The sequence below is a fragment of the Camelus dromedarius genome, chromosome 16 (genome assembly GCF_036321535.1).
Source record: "Camelus dromedarius isolate mCamDro1 chromosome 16, mCamDro1.pat, whole genome shotgun sequence".
NCBI lineage: Eukaryota > Metazoa > Chordata > Mammalia > Artiodactyla > Camelidae > Camelus > Camelus dromedarius.
In genome coordinates, this window is record NC_087451.1 from 29866075 (window position 1) to 29893992 (window position 27918).

The 27918-nt window shown below is 52.6% G+C and overlaps 1 protein-coding gene across 4 annotated transcripts in view; it reads left to right on the forward strand.

Annotated features, from left to right (window-relative positions):
• Positions 1-254: 254 nt before the first annotated feature.
• Positions 255-27918, forward strand: part of CYTH1 (cytohesin 1) — a 67695-nt gene continuing 40031 nt past the window's right edge. The window contains exons 1-9 of one of the 4 annotated variants that reach the window (XM_064495460.1): positions 255-404; positions 19316-19398; positions 20539-20603; positions 22378-22444; positions 22697-22815; positions 23140-23220; positions 24133-24245; positions 25377-25525; positions 25904-26015. In XM_064495460.1, the coding sequence (XP_064351530.1) occupies positions 377-404; positions 19316-19398; positions 20539-20603; positions 22378-22444; positions 22697-22815; positions 23140-23220; positions 24133-24245; positions 25377-25525; positions 25904-26015 (817 nt within the window). In that variant the 5' untranslated portion in view covers positions 255-376. Of the gene's footprint in view, positions 405-19315; positions 19399-20538; positions 20604-22377; positions 22445-22696; positions 22816-23139; positions 23221-24132; positions 24246-25376; positions 25526-25903; positions 26017-27918 lie in introns of all 4 variants that reach the window. The other 3 variants (XM_064495461.1, XM_031469218.2, XM_031469221.2) reach the window with 3 other exon arrangements.

The following is a 27918-nucleotide window of genomic DNA, read 5'->3' on the forward strand; positions in this document are numbered from 1 at the left end:
ATTCTAAGAATCACTTAGAGTGAAGAAAGAAACACCAGCTCTGTCTGTTGCTTTGATCAAATCTGGGAAAGACCATGGTTCCTCAGACTCCAGCCTCAGACTGCTTCCAGGGAGGAGGTGGCTAACCTCCAGGACTGGGGCTTGACTTCAGGAACTGGGTGGTGGCAGCAAACTGGGAGTGACGCTTCTGTGGCTGGAGGCTGATTGGTCCAGAGTGCGGCCAGCGATTTCCCTGTCCAGGAAGCAGCGCTGAGCTGTCCTGGCGACGGGAAGGCCCACAGGCATTCCCGCCGCACCCTGCCCTGCCTCCTAGGGCGTCTTTGCTCTGAGTTCTCCTTTGAAGAGCAAAACCCAGCAGCCTTCTGTGACAGAAAAGATGGTCCTTAAAACCGAAGAGGAGGATGGTGAGTCCCAGTCCTGGCCTGGGGGTGTGGGGTGGGTCGTGAGTATCTCTTGATCAGTGTGTGAAATCGTGTGCCTCTTGGGCAGGGGTACCAACCGGACTCTGGTTTTTATCTTACTGCTTTCAGGAGAAAGGCTGGAGAGTGCTTTAGAGGTTTCGAAGCTCAGGCGCTTGCCTGTGTGTGTGTGTGTGTGTAACTCTGTGTTTTTAAACCAAGGACGTCCCTCCACCCCCATGCGCGCTCTTTACTTCTCTTTGAAGACCCTCCCTGGGCGCTTCTTGGTGTCACGCGCCCTCCCACTTGGCGAGTCTGCACTTCCTGAACCTGAGCAACAGTCTCAGAAGCTCTGGGAGGTGCGGGTGTACCCAGAGTGAGTGTGACACTGAAAAGGAAAGACGCCGGAGGCCGGGTTGAAAGCACCAGTGAGGTTCAGGTTAAGTAACAGCCGTTTCTATGAAGTAAAAGTGTAACAAAGGGAGTGTCCGTAGTTACTTGATCTTCCTCCTCGGTGTCGGGGGAAGACTGCCGCCTCGAAGGGTCTGTAGGACTTCCTCCGCCTCCGCCACACCCACACCGTCAACAGTGATGCTGTGAATAGAGGATGACAAATTTTGTGGATTATAAATCCCAAGAGCTTTTGCAGAAGAACTGGCTTAAAGCTCACCAGGTCAGGGCTTTCAGACGTTCTGAGGTCAGGAGTTTTGCGTGTGGATGTGTGTGCTTTATTGCGATGCCTTCACCGGATGGTGGTGTTTTAACACCGTAAGGCAAAAAGCAAATGTGTACTGGTCTGCAGCTGGTGATAAATGAAACGAATAACTCAGAAAGAAACATCAGGCTGTTTTTCGAAGTGGATTTTTTGAAAGTTATACTTAATGTTGGGGGTTCTTTTTATGCTTTTCCTTATCTGGTTCTCTGTAAAGCAGACTTTCAAGTTTCACCTCAAAGTCAGACAGAGTATCTTGGACCGTATCCAGCGGGTGATGGGAAAGCTGCACCATGTGTGAAAGCCTGGGAGAGGGGACACACGGTTGTTGTAGTGACATTTTTGCATGTGAGGAGGGGAGGACAGTGAGAGGCAATTCTAGGTCAGGGCTGACCTGCCGGTGTGGGAGGTTTGGCATCTGAAAGGTGAGTCTGCAGTGGGCAAGGTCTCTAGTTCAGAAGGGGGCGCTGGTGAGAGTGGAGGCCAGTCACTGAGATGCTGGGACAGGAGGCGTGTGCCCGCTAGGCCTGGGCAGGCAGTGGCTGCTGGTCACCGAGCCGTTTCTTCCCTCTCGCCTGCTGCTGCCCCCTCTGGGGAGCCTGGCTTCAGACCCGCCAGGGTGGTGCTGTTGAACAGCATCGAGGGGTCCTGTGTGGTCCACCTCTAGCCATCCTGAAGGCTCCAACACTTGGCATAAACTGCTCAGTGCATGTGCTCTTGATTCGGGGTGGGCGGAGGCTTTTAGAGGTCAGGCTCTGGAGGCAGAATTAGTGGGCAACTTCGCTTTGAGAAAGTAGCCTTCACGACTGGGCGGTTCTCCATTTCCCTCAGGCCTCCTGGTAGCGTCTTGTCTACTTGGGATGTTAGGGAGGGCTGGGTGGCTAAAATTGATGCCCCTCATACTGGGATGAGATGCAGAAATGGTGTCAGGAGGATGTGGAAACGAGAGAGCCGATGAGCCTTCCCGGGTGGGCCCCCAGCATCCTGGGGACGGAGGGTCCATCGTCAGCATGGCACAGAGCTGCGGTGACCACATCACTATGCAGAGAGTCGCCCAACAGGGTGATGAGTTAAAAATGTCCCTACAGACATCGGGTCCTACCTGCTGTACAGACCTCCAGGCTGAAATCCTTAGCTTACGGGGGTTGCTTTGGCCTCTGTCCTTACCTGGTACATATGCTGGTTGATTTCCACTCCAGTCACACGGTCCGCGTCGGTGAGGCCCGGCCAGTGCCGTCGCGCGGGTCCACGTCGGTGAGGCCCGGCCAGTGTCTTCGCGCGGGTCCGCGTCGGTGAGGCCCGGCCAGTGGCGTCGCGCGGGTCCGCGTCGGTGAGGACTGACGAGTGTGCTGAGTTGGGCACTGTTTTCTTAGCTGCCGTAGGCTGGGTTTTTAGATACTTAATCTCACATTGTTAATGTCTGGTTCCCCTTGATTTGCCTTTGCACCTTCTCGTGGGGTCAGAATCCAAGCTCCAGGGTGTGTGGGACAGGAGGCCCTCCCCAGCTTGGGCTCGGCTCTCTGCTGGGTGCCCTGGGCCCTGACCGGAGGTGGCTTATTGTCCCCAGGGACCCAGCCACTCCCTGGCCTCCTCACCTGGCTTGGGGTGTGCCTCCACCCTGGTCTCGGCTTCTCCGCTCGTCCTTCAAGTCCTGGCTCAGAGGCTTGACCTCTCTGAAGCCTCTTAGTGTCCCCAGGCGTCCTCTGAGTCCTGGGGGACGTGACCGCTGTGGTCGCCTGGGCCGCGCGCACGCCTGCCCTGCAGGCCTTTCTGTTCTGTGCAGGGCGGGGCTGGAGCTATTTAAATCCCAGCTCTGGCCCAGGCTGGGCTGTGTGGATGCGCAGTAGACACTGAGCTGACGTGAACTTGATTATCCCAGTGAGAGGAGTGAGGACTGAGGACCTAGCCAGTGAGTGTGAACTGGGCTCCGTCTGCTTGTAGGTTATTTATACTCAGGGAGCCTTACCTCATCAAACTGGAGGTAACAGTGTTCATTGTCAGGACATATGCAAAGTTCACAGTTGGGCTTTGTTGTTAAGTTCAAATAAAATGGAAATGAAAAAAGATTTTAAGCTGCAGATACTATGGGAGTACAAAATTGTACCATTTATAGGACATTATGTGAGTAGAGCAGAAGGAAGTAGAGTGCCCTCCACCAGGATGCTGGACTTTCAGGTTGCATCTAAATACTCTCTCTGATGTTAACTTTCCCCCGTCCCATTCTCTTGATGCATTCCTTGTAATCGTGCCAGCCTTCTGGCGGCAGGTAGCTTAGGTCCAGGCAAGTATTAAAAGGAAAAGCTAAGGTACTACAAGTGAACACCCCATAGATATTTCTCACTCCCTTCCTTCCTTATGGGTTGAGTTTGTGTTCTGCAAAATCAAAAATGGTTACCTCTTTATTTTTAAGCAAGAGCGCCTGGCATTGTGCAGAGCGCACCTCACAGCAGACCCACATCACCGTCTGCTGTGACTGCACAGAAGGGGACTCTCTGGTCTCTGTGGAGCACGCCAGAGGCGAGTGTCCGTGGCATTGAACAGAGGGTCGGAACTGCTAGCTTTTCTCCATGAAGAAGGTGAACAGAAACGACCTTGGCTTCTGCTCTGAAAAAAGCGGACTTTATCAGTTGTCTGAGGCTTTCTGCAGCTGCCCGGGTCCTCTTTGTCACGCAATGTGAAGCACAGGGCTGACTGCTGGTGGGCCAGGCTTAGCATCTGGGGGGCAGTGGGGTGGGGGGCAGCAGGTGGAAAGGAGGGGCAGGTGTGTGGGTCTTGGCAGGACACAGGTATGGGCCCCCCAGAGCCCTTGCCAGCCCGCGGGGCGATCGGCTGATGCCAGGATCTGGCAGGTGCTGTAGATCTGGACAGGAGGCGCCAGGACCCACTGTGGCTCTGGAAGGTTCGCCGAAGTATGTATGTGGTGGGGCTGGCAGAACCCGTGGATGGTTTGCTGCTGGTTATGTTGGAAGTGGAGGGCTAGACCTTCTGGAAGATTCTTGCAGTATCTGTTTCTTGCTTTTCTCTTGCATTTTGACCACCCTGCAGAGGTGGCCATGCTGAACTTACTATCCTTGTCTCCGTTCCTCCTCCTGTTTGGTGCAGCCCAGTGGAGGCTCCCCTTTTAGGGAAGTCTGGTAACCTCTGCTGTCTTCTGTTTACTTCATGGAGGGCTTCTGCCTGCAGGGAACTCATGGGGGTTCATCTTGCCACCAGGACAGTCCATGGATGCCGAGGGCTGCAGGCTTGTGTGGCTGTGGAGTGACAGCCACCGCTGCAGCCCGGGGCATGTGGGACTCGGCCGGGAGTGGATGTCAGGCTGCTGAGATGCGCCGCTCTCATCACCCCACGTGTCCTGCTCCCGAGTCCCTGCTGATGGCCTTGTCTGGACACAGGCGACTCCGCAGGGAAAACGAGGACAGAAAAGTCAGGGCTGTGGCCCTCGGCTCTGCTCGTGGTCAGGACGCAGCCTGCCCCTCCTTGCTGTGAAGATCATTCCTTGACTTTTGTTGGTTCTTCCTTACTCTGTGGAGAAATCACCAATGATTACCTTCTGACCTAGAAAAATGCAGGTGTTTCTTTTCCACGCCGGTGGCTGGTTCTGCACCTTCTCTCTTTGTGGCGTCTTAGGTCTCTTCTACTTCATCTTTTCTGTTAAGAGTGAGGATTCTGATTCCTGGAAATCAGGTGGCATCGTGCGTAGAAAACCACGGCGTGATGGCATGGCACCCGCAGGGGCCTCCCGGGCGTTATGACAGGACTCAGGCGTGTTCCTTCCACAAAAGGAATACTTAGGCACCCGTCTGAGCAAACGTTTTGGGGTGAGTGTTGGTGAAATTTCCATATTTTCTCTGAATAGAAATCCCAACATAAAATGTTACCTTAGTTGTGGCCCCAAACATACAGAACGGGAGAGAATGAAGCGTCACCGTCTGGCCTGCTCCCTTCCGCACTCCTCGTCTCTGAGGGGGCCCTGGTGACAGTGTCCAGGGAGTCCTTCCAGACCTGTGCATTTGCCAGCAGGGGTGCCTGCCCCTGGCCCCGAGCCTGGAGATCTTTCTGTGCTGGTGTCTACACATCAGCTTGTCCTTTTTGTGACCAAATCGCGTGTGAGTAGCTTTCCATTTGTGCAATTTGGGGAGTTCATCCGGTGGGCGAATCATTGAACGGAACTGCTGAATCAAAAGGTACTGCAGAGAGGTCGCGCCGTTTGCACCGCCCCGGCGGGCCCGCGCCCCTCTCGTCAGGGCCGGGTCGCAGGCGCGCTGGCGTCTGCCAGGCGGTTGGAGCGGGGTGCTGCTTGCGCTGCGCTGCAGGGAGCTGGCCTTGCGTCCTGTGCTGGCCGTCTCGGTGAAAAGAAGTCAACCCGTCGTAAGTTTGCACGTTTGTTGTCCAAGTGGTTTGCCTTTAGCTCATAGAACTCAACTTTCCATTTGCTGAAGCTTTCATGTTAATGTAGCAAACTGAGTAGATGCTCTAAGATGGCGGCCATGTTATTCCACGCTCTATTCTAGAGTTTTTGTGGTACGTTAAAATCTTTGATTTGGCCAGAATTTATTCTGATGTAAAAAAGGTACATTCAGCTTAGTTTCTTTCCCCTCTAATTGGCTAATTGCCCCAACACTATTGACCAAATAATCCTTTTTTCTTTATGTTTTTTAATCTTTTCTTTATGAGATTTTATGGCTTGAATTTTATGACTCTGTGATTCAATATTTTTTTTTTAAGTTGAAGTATAGTTGACATACAATGTATTAGTTTCAGGTGCACAGCAAAGTGACTAAGTTATACGTGTAAATTCTTTTTCAGAGTCTCTTCCATTATAGGTTATTACAGGATACTGAATATAGTTCTCTGTGCTCTACAGTAGATCCTTGTTGTTTATGTATTTTATATATAGTGGTGTATATACATTAATCCCAAACTTACAGTTTATCGCTCCCTGTACCGTTTTCCTTTTGGTTTGTTTCTTTTCTATCTCTGTGAGTCTGTTTCTGTTTCATTTGTTCATTTATATCATTGTTTAGATTCCACATACAAGTGATACATGGATGGTATTTGTCTTTCTCTGATTGACTTCACTTAGTATGATAAATCGCTCATGTTGCTGCAAATGGCATTATTTCATTCTTTTCTATGGCTAAGTAGTGTTCCTGTGTGTGTGTGTGTGTGTGTGTGCGCGTGCGCATGCGTGCGTGCGTGCACCACAACTGCTTTATCCTGTCACCTGTAGATGGACATTCAGGTTGTTTCCATGTCTTGACTGTTGCAGATAGTGCTGCTATGAGCTCAGAATTTTGGTGTTTCTTGAGTTTCTTTCCTGCTGTTTTCCTTCTCTACTGCTGTTTCAAATGATTGATGTCTCTCACAGACTAATCTCTGGCAGGGTGAAGCCCCCGTGCCGGCACCGGGCCCAGGCCTCGTCTGGGGGGCCGGAACCTGGGCCTCCCCAGCCTTGCTGGCTGTGTGTGGGCCCCTGGCCCTGGGTCCCTGTCGCCAGGCCCCCCGGCCCCTCCCCACCCCCAGCAGACCTTCTCTGGGCCCAGGGCAGCTCTGACAGGGTTTTGTCTGGTCCTGGGACCTGGCTTTTTCTACTCTGAGGTTAGGGTGGGAACTGCTACCCTCTCGAGAGCTTCAGCCCCTTCTCAGAGCTGGGGCAGAAGCCGGTCTTGGCTTCTTTGAAGAAACATTTATGTTCCTAGCTTTTACTGAAGAATAACTCAGCATCTTAAAGCACAAGGATGGAGTAGAAGGGTTGGAATGCCAGGCCTTGGTTTCACGTGACACAGAGCAGGGGAGGTGCGGAATGCCGAGCCTTTGCCCGGACGGCCAGCAGGTGTGATCTGCAGGTGAACCGAGGCACTGATCTGCTTCCGCTTGGAAGCCGTCTGTGGGACCAGCAAGTGTCGCAGGGCCCGGCGTGGGGGGGGGGCCTGGTTCCAAGGGCAGAGGCGCATGGCTCGGCGGGGGTGGTGGCGGAAGCTCTGAGCTACTGGTGGTTGCCTCTGCCCTGGAGAGAGCACCCCGTGTTCCCGTCACCGCTCCCTCAGCCCGTCCGGCGCCCCTCCCGTCCCTCTCCACGCCGTCTCTGCCTCGCCTCCCTCTCAGCTGCAGAGCGGCATCCACGTCTTCATGTCCGATTCGTGCAGCTTTTCCGGGCATTTCCAATTTGTTCCCCCGTCTCCCGTCTGCGGCCTCGAGAGCCCTCGCCCTCCCGCTCCAGCCTCAGCTCTTGGGACGCCCTGGCCTTCGCTGTCTCTGACCCCCGGCACTGTCGCCAGTGTTCATTTGGCACTTACTTCTTGCCTATCCTTCTATCTTTAAAAGGAACAGCAACATGCCAGCTCTTTGGGGGCCAAAACCATGTCTTACATCTTTGTGTCTTCTACAGTGACTAACAGGGTGCCTGGTTTATGGGTGACAACCTTTTTCCCCCCAAGATTGTTGAATGAGCCTGAGAAAGTAGGTTTTAAAGCTTTCATTTTCTCTGTTGGTAGATTTCCAGAGACCTGCTTGCCCGTGCGGAGTCTCTCCGACCATTGATGTGATTTCATAAACTTGATCGTGGGGCCGTTTGTCTTAGATTCACCTTCTTTAGATGTGAGGCAGGCCACACTGCAGACTTCCTGTTGGGGGCTTTTCCCCTCACTTCTTGTCTCCTCGCTTCCTTGGATCATACTGTTTGTGCCGAGAGTGGACTGCTGTGCCGGCTCTGCTGCCGGCCGGTCCAGCTCGGATTCACATTGAGGCCCAGGCTCACAGGCTGCAGGTCCAGCTTGGCAGTGGCTCCCCTGTTGCTCAGTAGTAGCTGGCGAGTTAAAGGTGAGCCGTGGCTGCGACTTGTAGCGGAAAGGATAGGTCAGGATCTGCCTGGTGGGACCTGTAAGTCCCTGGAGTGTATGTGCATGTTTGGATGTTACCCCAGAAAGGGGGACATAGCCCGGAGGACAGTGCAGATGTTGGGAGATTTACAGTGTGTTACTGGAAAGCAGGAGCTTAGCCTCCTGGGCAGGTAAACCCCTGGGAACAGGACAGAGCACAGCTGCATGATACAGACACATTCAGAGGGGACAGCGTGGATGAAGAAGGTCTTTAGGTGATGGTTAATTTGCGTGGCCACAGAAATCCGGAGTTCTCCCTGTAAGAGGTGGCTCCTGATGGCTGGCGAGGATGAGCCTCTGATCAGCAAGAGGGAAGCGAAGACACGTGGAGATGAGGAGCTCTGGCGGAACTGGGAGGGTGGAACCTCGCCAGACAGAGCATCCGAGAGGGGCTCTCAGTCCACATGTTTGTTGAAAACTTGCCTCCTTGTGCAGCTTAAAGCAAAGGTTTCATAAATAGTTTTAGGGCATGTTTTTCATAATCCAGTGTGATTCTTTTTGATGAGAACTGCCATTTTGACACAAAAATAAAACTGTGGCTGTTTCTGTAAAGACAGGCTAGGCTGCAGAGCCCCAGTGTTTGGTTGGGTCTGGTGACCCTGTCATGGTGATGAGGAAGCCTCAGAGTGTGGGACCCACATTAATGTGGCAGGGTGGGGAGGCTCCTGTCAGCAGTTTCCTAAGGACAGAAGCCTGGAAGGCAGGGGAGGTTGGGGTGTTTCTAGTTCTTGCCTCATTTTGTTGCATATCTGGAGCAGTGGTTCTGAAGCAGGGCCCTTCTGCCCTGCAGGGGATTTGGCAGCGTCTGGAGACATTTGGAGCGTGCTGTGGGGATCGGGGGTGTCACTGGCGGCCAGTAGGTGGAGGCTGGGGTCGCAGCTAAACATGCTGTGAGGCACAGGCACAGGCGCCCTCCACACAGAGCGCTCCCCAGGTGGCAGCAGTGCCGAGATCGAGACCCTCATCTAGTTAGTGATTTATTTTCTATTTTTCTCCTTGCTGATTTGGCACTTGTCTTAAGTTCCCTTATTGGTCAGAGGCGGTGCTTCCCAAAGCTGTCTGCGGGCAGCAGCCCCTGGCGCTCCTGGGTTCTGGGTTCACGCCTGTGGAACCTGTGTCCTGGGGACTGAGGTCCTGAGTCTGTGTGTCTGCTGGTGCCTGTGGTTACCCTCACACCTCTGGGGATCGAGAGCCACTCCTTTCAGGCTGCAGCGATGTTTCTGGTCACCAGCAGCTCACAGTGCTGTCCCAGGACCCTCCTGCTAAACTCACGCTAACAGAATGTACTGGAAGGCGGTGTTGCAGCCTCTGGTGAGGAACACCCATTGCTGATATGCAGAGACCCACAGGGATGCAGGCCCTTTTTGGTAAAAAGGCTGGAGCATCCATGAGGAGACGGGGCCCGGGGCCCCAGAGGACAGAAAGCGGGGGGATCGTGTTGGACAGTGTGGTCAGCAGCACTGCCTGCCAGCGAGGGGTCGAGCAGAGGGAGGCGGCCGGGTGCTGAGGGGTGACGGAGTAGCCTGCTCTCTGGATCCCGCCCTGCCGTGCATTGATAGGAAGGAGAGGGCACCTTCAGTAAGGGTTAACGCCCTCCCAGTGAAGCCTCCATCAGCTGTTTGCTTCTGAGGGGGAGAAGAGCCGGTGCAGCCGCGTGCGGCGGCGCCTCCCCTCCCCCAGGCCTGAGTGGGGGTGGTGGGGGGGCGGGCTGATCGCATTCATGGAAATCAGCCTGCTGGACGCGCAGCACACGCTCCCGGTGTCAGCTGGGCGACAGCTCCGCGCGCGGCCATCTCCGTCCACGCCAGCCGTGCCCACTGGGACTGGGACCAGGATCGGCTCCCTCTCCACCCGGGGTTCTGCTCAGCTTTTGTTTCCTGCGGCCGCTGCCTCCTCTGCTGGCCGGTGCTGGCACCCATGCTGTGCGCGCTGCGTCCCTCCCTCCGCCTGCAGCTGTGGGGGCGGCCGGGGGCCTGGGGCCGGGGGGTCGCGGCGTGGGTCCACCATGGCCTCTGAAGCGGGGAGCCGCCACCTGCCCCGACTTTGACGGTGCTGCCCCGGGGCTGCCAGGATCCTGGGGCGGCCGGAGAGGGGACTCGTGCTGGGTAAGAGGCCGGTGGGCGGCGCGGGCGAGCTTCATGTAGCTGCGGACCCCCCTTTTTCTGCTCCCTGCCTGCCTCTCCCACCCAGAAGCCGGCAGCAGCTCGGGGTGTGCAGCGGCTGGGTCTCTCTCTGCACGTCTGTCTTGTGGTTTCGCCTTCTGCTCTCTCCTCCTAGGATTCTTCCAGTAGCTCCTTCAAATAGATGTTTAAGGCTTCAATGTAGTTTCTTCTAGGCCTGAGATTGACGAACAAGCTAATAACCAGTTTCTGTGGTCCTGCTTCAGTGAGATTAGAAAAAGGGCAGCAGAAAGCAGAGGGCCAAGTCCAGGGAGATCCCACCCCAGGAATTTTTATTTGGCTCATTAAGAACTTGGGAACCTTTCTGGGTATGGGCACCCATCTTTCCAACAATACACGTGGAGGAGGGGCTGGAGTCCCACATTTATTTTGATGCCGGGGATCTGTCCCAGCCATCAGACTGAAGGAGAGTGTTTTGGTCTGCAGAAATCTTCAGGGTTTTACAAAGGGCCAGCGTACAAATACCTTCTTCCCCCTTCCCCGCCCCAGCCTCTGTTTTGGAAGAAAGGGGCGTGGTGGCGCAGCTGTGCGGTTGTCATGATTGCAGCTGTGTGGGGCGCGCAGTGCTCCACTTAGGGGGGGACAGATGTTGGGGTTTGTCTGGGCAGGGACTCCCCAGGCTCTCTCAGAGTGGAGGGCTCGGCCGTGAATTAAGGAGCCAGAGGTAGAAAATGGTTCTCCTTCTTGAGCTGGTTCCAGCTCTGCCTTCAGCTCCTAAGATCCTTTCGAACACAGCGCTGGAGACAGAGGTTGGAAGTACGAGTGCTGGGAAGGAAACCGCTGCAAGGTTCCAGCGGTGCCAGATGCTGTCACGGCGAGGTTTAGGGAAAGGTTGGGGTTCTTAAAACGATTGTTTTCTAGTTTTCAGCTTTTATTGAAAGCAGATGCTAACTTTATTTTTCTAAACTAAACTTTTAGGATAAAACTTCATGACTTCATTTCTTTTACTGCCTTGAAATTTGACCACCTTTCCCTTTGGTTAGCTGGCTGAATCATAACGTTATGCAAACTAAGTCTTTGAGTTCTAGGATTCCTTAGGTAAAATGTGTTGATCCCCCTTCCCTATGTAAGATCAGATGATAAAATACCTTACTTTCATAAGACAGTTTATGGAGCTGTTTAATACACATCTTCTGATTGGGAAGGACAGGGACCATCACATGCCCATTTGATGCCTCAGGAAACCAGGGCAGGGAGAGGAGGTGGGTTCCCAGGTCACAGAACAACTAGGCGGTGACAACCCACGCAGATGTACCCCCCACGCCTGCTCCATCCTGGGCACTGTCTCGTCTCAGTTAGTGAGAGGCCTGAGCTGTTAGGTAGGTGGTTAGGTGAGAGGTTGGTCTCTAGGACTGAGGTGGGAACAAAGTTTTCCTTAAAGAAGCAGAATATGGTAATAAAGCGTTTAAATACACTTACTTCTAGAGGGGAGGCAGGATGGCTTTTGTGTGGAAATAATTTAAGCTAGAAGAGTAAATATTCATCTTGGCAGTTTGCTAGAAGGCACCTCTCACCTCCTGCGTTCAGCGGCAGTTAGGCCACGTGCCAGTTTAATTCTTTTTTGTCCTGTTCCTGTGTCCAGATTCTTTTAAAATCACTTAGCCTGTAGATTGGTGGTGAGAGACTTCCTTTATAGTGCTTCACACGGAAGTCAGATCGTAGCTTCTTGGGAAAAGGACTGAGGTAAGGAGAAATCAGGAAGTCAAGGTACTGCTAGTTAATTTTCCTTTGTTTAACTTATTATTAATTATGGTAGAATATATAACACAAAATTTACCATTTTAAGTGCATAGTTCGTTACAGTAGCATTAAGTACATTCACAGTGTTGTGCAGCCATCCCCACCATCCATCTCCAGAACTTTTTTTGTCTTGCAAAACTGAAACTCTGAACTCTGTCCCCATTGAACTCGGACCCCCCTCCCCCCAGCCCCAGACACCTACCATTCCTTTTTCTGTCTCTGCAAATTTGGCTTCTCTCATGTAAGTGGAATCCTGCAGCATTGGTCCTTTTGTGATTGGCTTATTTCACTTAGCGTAATGTCTTTAAGGTTCCTCCATGCTGTAGCATGTGTCAGAATTTCCTTCCTTTTCGAGGCAGAATAACATGGTATTACAGTTTACAAAGGATTGCTGTGGTTTTGACTTAGCAGGAGGGAAAAGGGATTGTTTCCCAGAGTGGGCAGACTGTCTGCAAAGGTGTGAGGTGGTCCAGTCAGCACGCTGTTGGCCGTATGTGTGTCACCAGGGTTCAGTCACACCCCTTTGCCACGTCCTCGTGTGCCCTCTGGTCTTGAGGTCTGTTTCTAAGTGTAAGGCTGTCACCGAAGCCCCTTGGTCATTGCAGCTCTCTGTTTCACGTATCTCTGTGTGGCCTTTTACCTAAAGACCATGTGAACTTCAGTTGTTTTCTTATCCGTCGTAAAGATCTGACTTCAAGTATTTCTAAGGGCAGCACAGAATCGAGAGTTTTGTGAAAGTTTACTGAGCATTTGTATGTCTCCAAAGCTTGGGTTCTTCCTAGTCTTTTGAATTTTTTCCTGTTGGAAGGCACTGGGATCTCCTGGGTGGCCAGAAGACTTAGCCCCGTGGCGGTGGGGCAACGGGGCAGAGCGAGTGACCTGACTGGGAGGACCTGCACAGACTGAGTGTGGTGTGACCTGGTGGTGTGACCAGCACTCGCCACACGGGGAGTTCTGTTCGCAGGCCCTTTGATCTTTGTCTTTGGAGGCGGTGGACACACCGCCTTTCGTCCGCGGGCAGCTTCCCAGATTTAAGCTCTTGAACCGAAGAGCTGTTTGTCAATGGCTCTTGTTCCCTCCGGAGCCGGGAGCAGTTTCTGGAGAGGGTGCAGGGAAGCCCGGCGCTTTGCTTTCCCAGCTGCTGTGGCTCCAGGCTGGGGGTGGGAGACGCCATTTCTGAGGCTGTTTTCAGTTTCATAAACTCCAGTTTGGAAAGGATTCGGCCTTGCTTAGCACCTGGCGCACGCTCTGGAGGGCTGGGAGCATGTCTGCACCCCGGCGCCCTCCTAGGCTGTGTGGGGACTGGACTGTCTGCCTTCTCCACACGTCGGGGGCACTGAGGACTTTCTGGGCTCTTGGCCTCACTTTTTAAAGTGTTTCCCTGCTGTGCTGGTTTAAATTTGGACCCTTCTTATCCACTGAAATGCAGGGGCTATATATAAAAAGGATGATGGTTGATAATTATGGTGGAAAAAATAAGGCAAATGGTATATTTTAAAGCTAGGCAGAGGGACCTGGTGTAGCTGGAGGACCCTCCGGGAGCTACGTCTGGGTCCTCCAGCACGTGGATCTCTGTTGGCCCCGGGGATGTCGGACAGACAGTGCTGGCCTCTTGGCTGCCACTGCCTGTGTTCCTGTTGAGCAGAAAATGCCGTCAGAAGAACTGCCTTTGCAGTTGAACTTCATGGCAGGTCTCTGGGCACCTGCCTGCGGTCGCTGGGGAGGAAGGAGCTGGGCCCTGTGCTCATACACCCGCCCCCGCCTGTAAGGAGGGCGCTGTCCCTTTAAGACAGCCTCCTTTGTATGCGCTGGATGGAGCCGCCGCAGCTCTGGGCTTCTGCCGCTTCTTGGCTTCTGCCGGGTAAAATCTGCAGAGCAGCATTTAAATAAAGAAATAAATAGCAGCTTCCCTTGTGTGGCTTTTCTATTCACAGCTGAACACAATGGCCCCTTGTGGTTGGAGGCTCTTTAATCCCCTTCACAAAATTGGAACCCTGCGAGGGCATGGCGAGGGGCCACTCCTGGGCTGGTCCCCGCGCTGTAAGCACAACACCTTGTAAGTTAACCTTTACAGGCGTGGATTCCGGAGGCCTCCGGGTGCCCTGCTCCGTGCCTCCCGAGTTGCCATTCTTTTCAGGGAAGAGGGCTTAGCTGCCTTCCTGGCACAGAAGCGTGGCTGTAGCACGTGGCAGTCGGGAGAGGGAGGAGTTGTTTGTTGATGGGCCATCTGGCCCATCTGCAGATCTTCTACAGCTTAACCCTCGTGGCTACACAGGGAAGCCGGGACCTGGGCAGATAGATGCCTTTCCCAGGGGCATGTGCCGCTTCCCCCGAACCTCGAATCTCAGGGTGCAGGGGGCTGTGGTCGTTGCCGAGGACCAGCTGTTCCTTTCCTGTCCTGGCGGCAGTTTTCCAGGGTCCTCCAGATGCCAGCCCGGGGACTAGGTGTCACCCACACCTGCAGCTCTCCAGCCACCGGTTTGTTTTTCCTGCTGTTAAATGAAATCAAGCATTTTGTATGTGGAATTTTTTTTTTCCCTCCTGGGCAGTGTGGGAATGAAGGCTTGAACTGAAGATCTGGTGTCACACTGATGAGTTTAAGCAGAGGAAAATGCCTTTGTTAAAATGTTGGACTTCTTTTTTTCTCATCTCAGAGCAGAACTTCACTAGAAAAATGAGATCCAAATCTGCTTTTTTTTTTCTAGTTCTTACATGATTTTTTGAACCAAGAGGGAACCAATGCTTGATTTAAGGTAACTAAGTGTGGAATGAAGAAGCGATTTAGAAATTGTGTGGTTAATGTCAGGAGACTGCTTCAAAGTCAGCGTGAATAAATGTCTTCCTGGTTCTAACTGCGCGTTGGCTAGAAGCATCTTCTGTCTGACCACAGGCTGACAGTTTTATTTTTCTTTTAAAAAATGCAGTAGTACCGAGCTGTGTTTTTTAAGCAAGTGTTTAGGAGCTGGTACGCCCCATGTCTCTCCGTACCCAGACCCACCCCCCAGAAGCCACCACTCATAATTGATTTTTCTGGGTTTTGATCTTCTGATCGGTGCTGCCAAGTGTGTGTTCATGTTCTTGTCCTGCTGGTGATTTCATCAAAGTCAGAGATTGCTCCTGACCTCCTCCTCTTACATCATCCCTTCCTTCGCCCTCTCCCTGTTCATTTTTGATGGATTATCACAAATGTTGGTTCATTTAATTTTCATCTTGGAAACTTTCACAGACATTGACAAGTGTGTTTTGTCTGTGGTCTTTCGCTCCGCCTCTCGCCCCCTGTGTAAGAGGAGGCGGAGGGGCGCCTCCCCCTTTACCCCGCCCTCACACCGCTGTCAGCTCTTCCTCCCCTTGAACACGATCACCTCTCACCCTGTTGCTAACATGCAGCTTCTATTCTGGAACCTGGAGTGGCTTTGGTGCTGTGTGCGCAGGTTGACTCCAGAATTGCCCACTGGCACTGGCACCGCGACAGGAATGTGCTCGCCACCGCAGGAGCCAGGTGGCGCTCTGCCCCACTCCCTCCCGGAGCGGCTCCCAGCACCAAGGTCAAGGCTCTTCCTGCCTCCTGCCTCCCACCGAGGGCAGCAGCGGGCCCCAGTGGCATGCTCAGTCTGGGCCCCGATTCCCTCCAGCTTTTGCTTTGCCGTTTCCAGCCGCCTCGTTCTGTCGAGAGGAGCCGGGCTGCTGCCCTCTGACGTGGTAAACACCTCGGCTCCTTCCCACTCGCGCTCTGTCCACGCGTCCTGACCGCGTTCCCCCTGCGGCCCGGCGGCTTCGCGCTCTGCTCGGGTCCTGTCCGCCCCGTGAGCAGGCTTGCTCTCCTCAGGCTCCCGCGTCCAGTCCGTCGTCCCTGTGAACGTGTCTTCCTCCTCCGGAAGGGGTGCTTGGCAGAGAAACCTTCTGAGTCCTCCTGGATCTGAAATGATTGCTTTGCCCTCCTGCTTGACTGAGGATCAGCTGTAGGGTCAAAACAGGTTTGTGTGGGACCTGGAAAGCCCCCTGCCCCGCCTCACAAACCCACCTCACTCCAGCCCTGCCCTCGCCTTGTGGGCCCTCTGGGTCCCTCTCTACTGCTCATCACGCTTCAGGGTCGTCTTTAACCCTCCAGCTTTGGAACTTTACGATGAGTATTTCTCTAGGAGAAGAAAACATCTTTGTTAGAACGACTTCCTGCTTCTGTTTCGTTTTGCTTCTTTTTCCAAGTCTGTCTTTCTTTGGTTCTTTGTTCTGCATGAGTGCCTCGACTTTACCTTTTATTCCTTTACTGACTCATTTTTTATTTTGGGAGAGGCTAGAGGGGCAAAATATGTTTAATTTCCAGGAGCTTATTCTTTTCCTGTAATTGTCTCCTTTTCAGAGTTTCTGTTCTTTTAAAGTTTTCTTCTGTTCCCTTAATGACCTCTGTCTGCTCCAGGCAGATTTTCTGCTCCCAGCCCTGTTGTTTCCCCATCGGGCTAAAGGCTCAGCCATCTCTGAGCAGAAGAAGGACACAGTGGACAGCGGGGCAGGAGCCCTGCATGGGGGGACGGAAGTCCACTCTCCACAGGGCAGCGCCAGGCCTCCTGGGTGTTGGAAGGGGGGCTCTGCCTGAGCACCGGCTCCCTGCTCGCTTGCTCACCACAAGTCGTCCAGTTCCTTTGTTTTTGCCTGGGGACAAACACTCAGAACTGTTGGAGTCACGGACAAGGCAGTGACAGGCATGCGCGGTCCATCCCTCGCGCCCCCCCCCCCCCCCGCCCCATGGAGCCCACTGTCAGAAGGAGGCATAGGCCCGCTGCCTCCTCTGTCCTGGAAGTTTGTTGAGGTCTCTTCTGCCAATGGCCCCGCTCCCCATGCTCTTTGATATTGTAGGTTTATGCCTTTATTCTCTCTAAAGTAGCATCTGTCTCAGAAGGTGGAGGACCACAAGCTAGTTTTGAGTTTATAATCCAGAAACTAGACTGTGGCTTCCCAGAAAGCTGCCAGGTGTGGGCGCTAGTGCAGAGTGGCTGGGCGCTGGGGTTCCAGGAAGGAGGCCACTGCCGAGTTTCCAATTTGGAATGAAAACGATCAGCCTCTCAGGCTCTCCAGCAGTCTTGAGATACAAATTTCCCCCCATCGCAGTTCTGTTTTTCATCATCCTTATTATGAGGATTGTAGTCTTGCCTCTGCTTGGGGAGAGACTCACTGGTGATCTGATCAGGCCATCTTGGTTCAAACACAAAGCCAAGTTACTCAGTTCCCCAGGGAATAGCTATTAAAAAATAAGCAATTGCTTCAAAGTTTCAAAAACCATGTTATGTTAGAACGAATATTTGTCTTCTAGAACCTCAGGAAAGTAGTGTCTTAAAGGGTACTTCTCATCTTCATGGACTAGAAATTCTTCTGGTTTATGAAGCCAGAAAAAGTCAGAATGAACCTCTTCAGGCGTGCTTTCCCCTAGGATGAGAGATGAATCAGTAGGGTGTGTGCTGTTTCTGAAGGTGGTTTTTGCTCTAACTGGAGCTGACTTGTTACCGGTTAGCTTTCTTCTGAAGTAGCTGCTGGAAGGCTCGTCCCTGAGTTCTCAGAGGCACAGAGGCCACACTTGGAAGGCCTGGCCTGGACTTCAGTGGTCTGTTGGCATCTCTGGAGCGACTCTCTCCTCCAGCCTCTGGTGCACAAGAAGTGTGTCTCACACTGTAGAACTCAGTGTGTTACTTAGGCTCTGGAATCCATTTCATGGGCTGTAGCCACTGTTAAACTAAAATATCAATGGATTTCACATGGCGAGGATGTTGTTTTTGGTATTGCTGTGTATGGGGGAGATTGGGTCGTGAAAGCAAATGCATTTCCTAACTGTGGATCTGGGAGTTTGAAAGACACTTCTCTAGAGCAGGGTGGGGGAAAGTGAGACAGAAGAGGAAACTCAGCCTGGAGTCTCCTGTGGCGAATTCAGCCATGCTGCGGACTCCCGTGGTCTGTCGTTTCCACCCTCTTTTGTTGTCTTACCTGATTTTTATGAAATACTTGGGGAAAACAGTGCTCCCTGAGTGCAGTGGCTTCAGTCCCAGTGCCAGTTAGCGAGTCGTGCATCCTCACTGTGCTTGCAGACAGCGCTGTTACTGTGTGTGTGTGTTTGTGTGTGCGCGCACAGGAGAAACGGAACACAACCCAGTCCAGCAGCCCCTGTGAGATCAATTAAAACAACATATCCTATTTACCAAATTACCATTTCAATGTGGAATCAACATAAAGTGTTATTAAAGAGGCAGTTCACCTTTTCAGGATGAAGGCCGGTGTGTATTTTACATGCATAGCACACCTCGGATCAGGCTAGTCACGTGGCAAGTGCTTCATAGCCACGCGCAGGCCACGCAGTCACCACCGCGCCGCACAGGGCGGTTCTACCTCGTGGAGGCGCCTGCGCCAAGGTGGGAGGCATCCAGGTCCTGCCCCCTCCCCTCAGGCTGCTTGGGGCCCCAAAGGGAACGGGACTTCCGAAACCCGGGCAGGCTCTGAGGCACTTGAGCCGCTGGGGGACTTCATCCTCACAGCTGCCCAGTGACGTGCGTGGTGGTCTCCCCACTTCATTAGTGATGAAATGTGGCCCAAACGGGTCCAGTAACCTGCGCACAGTGACCTCACTGCTGTCTGGTGGGCTGGGCCCGCAGCCGCTCCTTCCGACGACCCCACAGCTCCTCGCGTGCTCCGAGGGGTCCTCGTGGGGCCTTGCCATCCCCAGCCCCTGCTTTTATGGGGGGTGAGGTCTTGAGGGGAGTGGGGGTGTTCCACGGCGACGGCTGTGATCGGGAATTCAGCAATTCTGTTCTGACGACAAGGGCCCTTTTAAACACATGATTCAGAAAATGTCAAACAGTGTAAAGCAGAGAGAAAAGCCCCCGTAGCCCCATGCCCAGGGTCCAGTGCGGTTTTCCAGTTTGGGGCCTACCCTTCTGTACATACCAGTCTCTCCCCTTCCCCCTCCAGAAACAGCATGAAACTGGCATTCACGTTGCTTCGCAGGTGCTCCCACTCCCGTGTCGTGGATGTTGCCCCGCATCGGGGTTGGGCTCCGTCCAGAGAGATTGACTGACCAGGGGCCTAAAGCCCACCCGCCTCCGCCCGGGACGGAAGTGGCCGGAGCCTGGCTGATGGCGTCCTCCGTCGCTGCTGGCCAGCCCCTCACTCAACCTTAGGCAGCCTCTGCTGTCTTGTGTTTTATGATGGCTGTTCCTTTATCAGGACTTTTCTCTGTGACCCAAGTTCCCTCCTAACCTGGGTAAACGTGGCAGAGAACGGGAGCCAGAGCTGTCCCCAGCGGTCGGTCATTTCTGACACGGGCTTGTCGCCTCTTCCGTGGTGTCTCTGTCCTTTGTGGTCTCTGGGCTGTATTTATTTTGGACTCAGTAACAGCCTTCCTAGTGACCTGGCCCTCCCTCCCTGTAGTTCCCAGTGACCTGACTGCAGAGGAGCGGCAGGAGCTGGAGAACATCCGGCGGAGGAAGCAGGAGCTGCTGGCTGACATCCAGGTAGGAGGCCGGGCGGCGGGAGTGTGGCCAGGGGCGGCGGGTTGGGGGGGGGGTGTCCTCGTGACACCTGGCCTGCTCTCACCGCAGCCCTGACGAGGCGCAGGTACTGATGATCACCTCGGCTTGACAGGTGAGAATGGAGTCTCGGGCAAGGTGCTCTGTGAGCTCCACCCAGCTGGTCGCTGTCAGGCTAGAGTGACCCAGGTCTCTTGACTGCCCAGTGAGTGCCGCGTGGCTGAGGGAGACCGTTAGAACCCAGGCTTCGGGCTCAGTAGGCCCACGTCCAGTCGTGGCTCTGCCGCTTTCTGGCAGGGCGGTGCTCGGTGGAGAATTCGGGTTCTTTGAACTTCAGGTCCTGCGTCTGTAGGATGAGAAGGTTCCCACCGGCTGGATTATTACTGGATGATAGGAAGCCACCTCTTCCGGGATTCTTCGTAAAACACTGGGGTGCCCAGGGGCGGGGAGGGGAGAGGGCACAGGGCACACCCTGAAACCCCCAGCTGTGGAGTGTGGACAGGAGAGATGGGCCTGCTCCGGGGTTGGTTTGTGTATCCCTGGGTGGCCCCTGCTTCACTGGTAAGTGTGGGAAAGCTTAGCAAGCAGTTCTTCACTCGAAGCCCCTCTGCCGCAACAGGCCGGCCGTCCACTCTGGAGGCCTGCTTAGGTGGGGAGCGGGGAGGCACGCTCGGGCGGCGGGCCCCAGCCGCTTGGCGGCCGTGTTGGCCGAGGACCGCTGGCTGAGCCCCCAGGGCGTGGGAGGGTTGTCCTGGGGTCTTCTGTCAGACCCTGCCCAGTGAGCTGCAGACACACTCTGACAGACTGGGTCGAGGCAGACGTTTTTCAGTGGAAAAACACACATTTTATGTAGTGCGTGTGATTATGAATTTCCTTCCTAGTCTGTAAAATCCTTGAGGTCAGGCAGGAGCTATCTTTCTTACCGTTGTATTCCCGAGAATACAGGGGAGCTCAGTATGTATTTGTTGAATAGATGAATTATCCAGAAATTTTATAGTTGGGGGGGTTGTCTTATTTACTTTCATTTTGCTTTATTTTGGTTTTGGTGGAAGTTTTGTGAGATTTCACAGCTTTTAGTTTGATCTGCATCTTCCTCCCAGTGACTCTGGACTGTGTGTTTTGCAGAGGCTGAAGGATGAGATAGCAGAAGTAGCTAATGAAATTGAAAACCTGGGGTCCACAGAAGAGAGGTGAGTCTGTGCTCTTCCCGGGGGTTCTGTGGTTGTCGCTGGGCCACGCGGCAGCCTGGCCCGCGCGCGCGGCTTGTTGGAGGGGAACGTGTGGCTTCTGCCCTGCTGCCGGCAAGCGCGCTCCTGGCCGTGCCCTCTGCCTGCGCGCACGCTCCCGGGCCGGCCGGGCTCGCCGTCGCTGGGAAGGCTGAGCTAGAGAGCTTGGGAGGTCCTCCGAAGCTGGAAACCTAAGTTGTCGTGTGACCTGTTTCTTCCCCTCTCTTGTCCACTGCATTTGTGTCTTAGAGTTTCTGTTCTCCCCTTTGGGTAAAGGAAAAGCTTCAGGGATGCTGCTCATGCAGTTCCCGAAGGCCAGGGCCCGGCTGTGTCTGGCCCCCCCGCAAGCTTGCCTGTAGCTCCCAGCACTCAAGGAAGGAGAGTGTGGAAATGCGATGACTGTGCAGAGACACGGGTGTCTGCGGGTTGTTGTTTTCTCTTAACTGCATGAGATGTTAGTTGCTTTGAGAGCTCCGTTTTGAATGGGGTTCCCAGACCGTTTTCTAACTGTTGAATGTAGTGAACGGGCTGTTTCTGATTCACTGCGTGTCTGTGTTTTCCTAAGCCTGAGTCTCCCCGTCTGGCTGCATGGGACTGTGTGATTTTATTATTTTAAACTTGTGTGGGCGGGGCCGTCCGGGATTAGTGAAGCTGCGTGTCTGGCAGAAAGTGGCTCACTCAGCACGTCCAGCCTCTGTATGGCCAGCTCTGGGCTATAGCTTTCTTACTTCCCGTTTTTTAAAAAATGTGGCTTAAAAGAAATGGGTACCTTGGAGTTAATCAGAATTTAAAATTTCTGGTCTTATAAAAGGTACTCTTAAAAGAAGTGAATAAGCAAGCCACAGACCAGGAGGGACTATCTGTGTTGCAATATTTGTGTTTGAAAAAGGATTTGTATCCAGAATATACGTGGGAAGAACACATAAAACTTATTAATAAAAAGACAGCTTAAATTAAAAATGGGCAACACGTTTGAACAGACACTTGTATACGTGTAATGAGCAGGTGAAACGTGCTCAGCATCCTTGATCCCGAGGAGGTGCCGCCTCGCACGCAGTAGGACGGCTGACTTTACATAGACAGGGCTCCTCGTGTTGGTGAGAACAGAGTGGTGTCCCCACTGGGGAGACAGCTCGGCTGTGTCTCATCATGTGGACTGTATACCTGTGCTGTGCCCAGCCACTCACCTCCCAGGGGCTTAACTCAAGAGGAATGGAAGTGTGCCCACAAAGAAATGTGTATGAGATTATTTACAGCATTCTTTTTTTTTTGTTGAGTTATATACAGCATTCTTATTTAAAGTAGCCCCAAAACTGGAAATAGCTTTAAATGTCTACCAGTAGACGAGTGGCTGAACAGGCTGAGGTAATAAGACTGTTAACTCACATGGCGTACACTTCTGGGGTGCTGAAGACGTGCTGAAACTGGATGACGGTGAGAGCTGCCACCTCAGTAAACTCACTAAACATCACTCAGTGCATTCAAAATGAGTGTATTATATGAGAAAAAAGTCATGGTAAAAAAAAAAATCTCACTACAGTAGTAGGAACAAACGAACGTGGGGTCAGGGTCAGGGTTTCAGTTGACCTCCCGCAGCCAGACCCAAGTATGCCTGTGCTTTCCTGGGTCGGTCTCAGGAATCGCCGTGAATCCATGGATGTGTGTGGGAACTCTATTGGTCTTTCAGAACCTCCCGATTACCTGAAGGGCTTCAGTGGCTGTGGTGGTTGTTTTACAGGAAAAACATGCAGAGGAACAAACAGGTAGCCATGGGCAGGAAGAAATTCAACATGGATCCTAAGAAGGTAAGTGAAAAGGAGGCGCCGCCCGTGGTCTGTCAGGCGGGGCTTCCAGGCCGTCAGCTGAGCCCAGAGGCGTTGGAGACGCCTTCCCTGCCCGTCTGCGCGAGCCCTGCTTCCTGCAGAATTTAGGAAGTGCTGACTCGGTCCTTCCTCTGAGTCCGAAGCACCCACACCCCTCCTTCCTCCGCCCTTTTGCCCCCTTTCTGGACATTCCCGGGGCCTAAAGCACCGCTGGGATCTTGGCTGTCCCTCCAGGGCATCCAGTTCCTGATAGAGAACGGTCTGCTGAAGAACACCTGTGAGGACATCGCCCAGTTCTTGTATAAAGGCGAAGGGCTCAACAAGACAGCCATCGGAGACTACCTGGGGGAGAGGTAAGGCCCGGAGACGGATGCCTGCCAGGGAGGTTGGGCAGCTGTAGGGAGAGCAGCGAGCTCCCGGGTGCCCTGAGCTCTCAGGACAGTCTTGTCCCCAGGCAGCAGCAGCCAGGCTGGTGCTGAGCCTCTGTCTGGAGACAGCAGCTGGTGTGAGGGGGGCAGGTGGGGGCTTCCCCTTTCCGTGTGTGGATGGTGGCCTCCCCGAGCCCGCAGACTCAGCGTGGGAGGCCGCCTGGCTGGGGGTGGGGGCGACCTTGGAGTCCCAGCATCGGTGTCTGACTCCTCCTTCCCCCACCCCATATCTTCTGTTTCTCTTGTTAGAGATGAGTTTAATATCCAGGTTCTCCACGCATTCGTGGAGTTACACGAGTTCACTGACCTCAACCTCGTCCAGGCCCTACGGTGAGTGTATTCGCAGTGAGCGCCTCGGCCAGGGGAGAGGCGGGTCTTCGGTTGTGCCTCTGTCCGGTCTGGTGTTTCAGTGAAATTGTACTTTCGGCGGTTATTTGAGTATCTCGAAGCGTCTTAAAGGAGAGCAGTTGGTTGGCCTGTGATTGGAGTAACTGGATGGCTAAAGGGAATTAAATTAGAAGCAAAGTGTGCAGAACTCTTCTTCGGGGCTTTCATTTCACATTTTGGAAGTTGATAAATGTTTAAATTTTGGATCTTTTCTAATTTCACTTTAGAAAACCCTTTCATTTCCTGCCCTGGAATAGGAAGTAGGAAGTATGCCCTTCATTTTAGAAAGAGGAAAGTCAACTTTAATTTTTCTTGCTCAGTCTGTTGTTGCCTTTTGCCTTTTGAGAAATTGTCGTTTGTGGTATTTTCGTCGCCGTAAGTGTAAATAATGGCATCATCTTTTGTGTTGTTGTTCAGACAGATGAAAATAATCCAGAATAAAACCTGTTGGCCCGGGGTCTCTCTCTGACTTGGAGGGAGGGATCAGTCATGCCCGCTTTAATAGAAAATCTCTCTTCCTGCCACCTCATCTTTCTTTCTGAATATTGGAGTGCTTTTAAAATGAGTGTTATGAAAAATAAATAAATGAGAAAAATAGAGAACATGTATTTCAGTCTTGAGTTTCAGTCGAAGAGAACTGTTCTTCTGAACAGAAACCTTAATTTTTCATTTTCCCTAAATATTTTACCTCTGGGTGAGGGAACAGTGATGTGGTAAGTCTACATCTGCTCAGAGTAAAGGAACAGGAGACCGAAGTCCCCCCGCCCCAGTCCCCCTGTGCCCTTTGCTGCGGAAATCACTTGTGGAGGGTAGACTGTCCCCCAGCCCTGTGACGCGCCCTGTCTCCCCCTCCAGGCAGTTTCTGTGGAGCTTCCGGCTGCCGGGTGAGGCCCAGAAGATCGACCGGATGATGGAGGCCTTTGCCCAGCGCTACTGCCAGTGCAACAATGGAGTGTTCCAGTCCACAGGTGCCTTCGGGGTCGGTGCCGCCCTCCAGGCTCTCTCCCAGCACACGATCATTTCTACAGCTCTCTAGGAGGGCTGAGGTTCTTGCCTGAGAACATTGCTTTAAATGTGGTTTATAACAGTCAAAAGTTGGACAAGGACCTACTGTATGGTGCAGGGAACTATATTCAGTACCTTGTAATAGCCCATAATGGAAAAGAACCTGAAAAAGAACAGACATGTTTAACTGGGTCACTTTGCTGTACACCTGAAACTGATATGACACTGTAAATTATACTTCAATTACCAAAAAAAAGATTAAAAAGACAGAGCTAGAAACAATCCAAAGTCCAACAATTTTAAGATAGTAAACATGTAAGTTATGGTACTTCTGAATTCTGAAATATGCAACAGTTAAAAATCGTGCTTTTAAAAAGAGGCTTTATATTGACATGGAAAAGTGCTATTAAGATTAGCGAAAAAGCAGACTTCAGAACTGTATCTGTGTTAATTCTCACTGTGTTGCGGTCTGTGTCAGTGGGATGTGTGTGTGATGTATTACACGGGCGCATTTATGTAAGAAAGCAGAGCATGTTGTTACTAGGCAGTGGGATCATAAGGAGTTTTTAGTTTCTTTATTATACATTGTGTTTTTCAGATTTTCTACTCAGTTCATGTTCTTTTACAATCTGGAAAAAATTAGCATCTCAAAGTCATTGTTTTTCAGTTTATTGAAGTACAGTCAGTTTACAGTGTTGTGTCAATTTCTTGTGTACAGAACTCTTCAGTCATGTAGGAACATACATATATTCATTTTCACCGTAAGTTACTACAGGATATTGAGTATAGCTCCCTGTGCTATACAGTATAAACTTCTTGTTTATGTATTTCATATACATATTTTTAGTTTATATATTTTTATGGAAGTATAGTCAGTTTACAATGTTGTCTAAGTCGTTGTTGATGCTGTATGTCCTTTCTCGTCCCCCGCGCTTTGCAGTTAGCAGTGTGTAACCTTTCAGTCTGAGCTCATCCCGACAAGTGGATTTTGCCCATTCCTTTGAGGGCACAGCCTGTTACTCTCAGTTTCATCTGGTGTGTCTTGTTTCTTCGGGTGGGATGTTTCTAACCACACTTCTGTGTTCCTCCTTTAGACACTTGCTACGTCCTCTCATTTGCCATCATCATGCTGAATACCAGCCTGCATAACCCCAACGTCAAGGACAAACCCACCGTGGAGAGGTTCATCGCCATGAACCGGGGCATCAATGACGGGGGGGACCTGCCCGAGGAGCTGCTCCGGGTGAGCTGTCTCTGCCCCTAGCCTGGGGCCCTGGGCTCAGGCGCCCCGATGGAGGGGAGGGTGGGGCCACCGGTGCATCCAGTGTCGGCTCCGGCCATTCATTTAATTATGTGAATTTCATTAAGAAATTGGCGTTGAGGTCCAGCAGTTTATCAGTCTGAAACTGGCAGCTCAGATAGGAGTCAGGCTGATTGCTTTTCTTTCTTGGTTGTCCGCTGGCCTCGTATTTGTTTTGTCTCTGTGAGCTGCCTGAAGGTAGAGACGTTCTCCACGCCTGCCAGCGCGGTGTCGCTGCGCTTCTCACATGAATGCCAGGGAAGGGGATGGGCAGGAGGCGCTTCTAGAATCAGAGACATGCAATGTCGTCTTTCATCCCAGAATCTGTATGAGAGCATAAAAAATGAGCCCTTTAAAATCCCAGAAGACGATGGGAATGACCTCACTCACACTTTCTTCAATCCAGACCGAGAAGGCTGGCTGTTGAAGCTCGGTGAGTAACGCCCTCCAGGTTGGGGCTCCTGAGGTGGGAACTTAGACAGTAGGGCCGTGTGTGCGCTCGCGCATGCGCTGTGGGGAAGGGGGCTGGCGCCAGAGGCCCAGAGGAGGGACTTTGCTGTGAATTCATACTGTTCGAACAAGATTGCCTCTAGGAGGGAGGTGACTGCACAGCCGGTGCCTCGAGACCGCAGGGACTCTGGGGCACAGACGTGCCCGCATAAACGTTGCCCCGGTGTGGGGCCCCACATTCCCGAGTGGGATTTGTTTCAAGGCGGTTCCCGGAGGACCTGGTCCTTTGCCCTTCCTGCTCCCCAAGCACCAGGGGGGCGGCCAGCTGTGCCCCCCTACTTCCCATCACGCACGGTGGTTCCCGGCGCCCCCTCCCCGCCCAGCGCATCATCACCTCCTTCTGCATCTGGCTCCCCACAGGCAGCGTGCATGGCAAGCCCGGGCCTGGCTGCAGCGCAATCACCGCACTCTTACTCATCCGCGGGCGCGGGGCCCCTCCTTTCCAACCGGAATCAGCCACCTCAGTGGTCTCATTCATTCAAAAAAAAACTGGTCCTTCTCCCTCTGCCAGAGTGAGCTTGTGCTGCAGAGGTTTGTGTCGTGCCTTGCCCTGAAGGGACGGAGAAACTGAAAGGGAAAAGAGCAGTGGGCTTCCTGGGCCATTCACGTGCACATGTGGTCCCTTCACTGCTGGGGGGGGCCGAGCGCGCCCCTGGGCGGAAGGAGGGCACTCTGGGGGCCACTGAGAGAGCACATTCCTCTGTTCCCTTCTGTCTTGGCCCTCCCAAGCTCCCCCAGTATCAGGAGGTGTCATTAGAACAGTCCTCCTCCACCCTTTCAGCTACTGGCGCCGGTGTGATCAGAAGCCATCACACCCTAGGCCGTTACTGGCACATCAGGGAAGCCCTGAAATGGAACCTTTAATTTCTGACTAAGTTTAAGTCAGAGAGCAGTAGGCTTTATTTTCCCTTTTCAAAGCACATCCCGAATCTTTGTGTTTACACATAATGACCTAAGTCATACATTCTCCGTAAAGCACCACTTCACTGATTGGAGCCTTAGAGATCTTGAATTTGTCAACACTTCACATATCTTTAAGCCAGTAGAATCTCTGAAGTTAAGGCTCTGAAATTACTTACCCCAGAGGCAGCCACTCTGCTCTGCATCTGTATTGCTGGGTGGATGGAATTAAAAGGAAACCTGCTGGCGATTTAAAAAGTGCACCCAAGTTTGGCTTTACTTCCGCCTCCCACAAAATTTGTTTAAATGCTGATACTGAGTGTTAGCTTTGACAGCCCAGATACTACAATTAGAACAGTACCAAGATTATCTTGGTTCTTACGCCAGGATGACATGTAAATTCATGAGGCGTCCCATATCTTTTAAAACTAAAAAACATTTCTGGTTTCTGGGTCACTGCATTACTTTCCCCGCACCTCCACCAAACCCTCCTAAACCCTTCACGTGTGTGCCCGTCATCACACACTTAGAGTCAGCCCTTCCCATGTATGTGCCGCAGAAGGCGGGCCTTCCGGCCGGCCACAGTTACATGTTTATGTCTGTGTGTGCGTGAAACCATGAGAATGTGTATTCTCGTGTGTACACTTATGTACAGTTGCATTCACAGGCCTGTGTGTGCACATTTTTACATACACTCTAAAAAGTCATAGCCATCCGAAGGAAGACATTTGATTTTCCCCAAAGTAATCTTCACCGTCTTTGCTTTGGATTCTGGATATACTAGTGAACATTGGTTTTGTGAGAACTGATTTGTGGCATCTTTGAGGCCAGCTTTTTGGTGGTGCCTTGACCTTGCCTTTTCCCCAGTACGATGTGGCTGGTGAGGCAAGCTCTTGCATCACAGGCCAGACCCTGAGGTTCGCCCC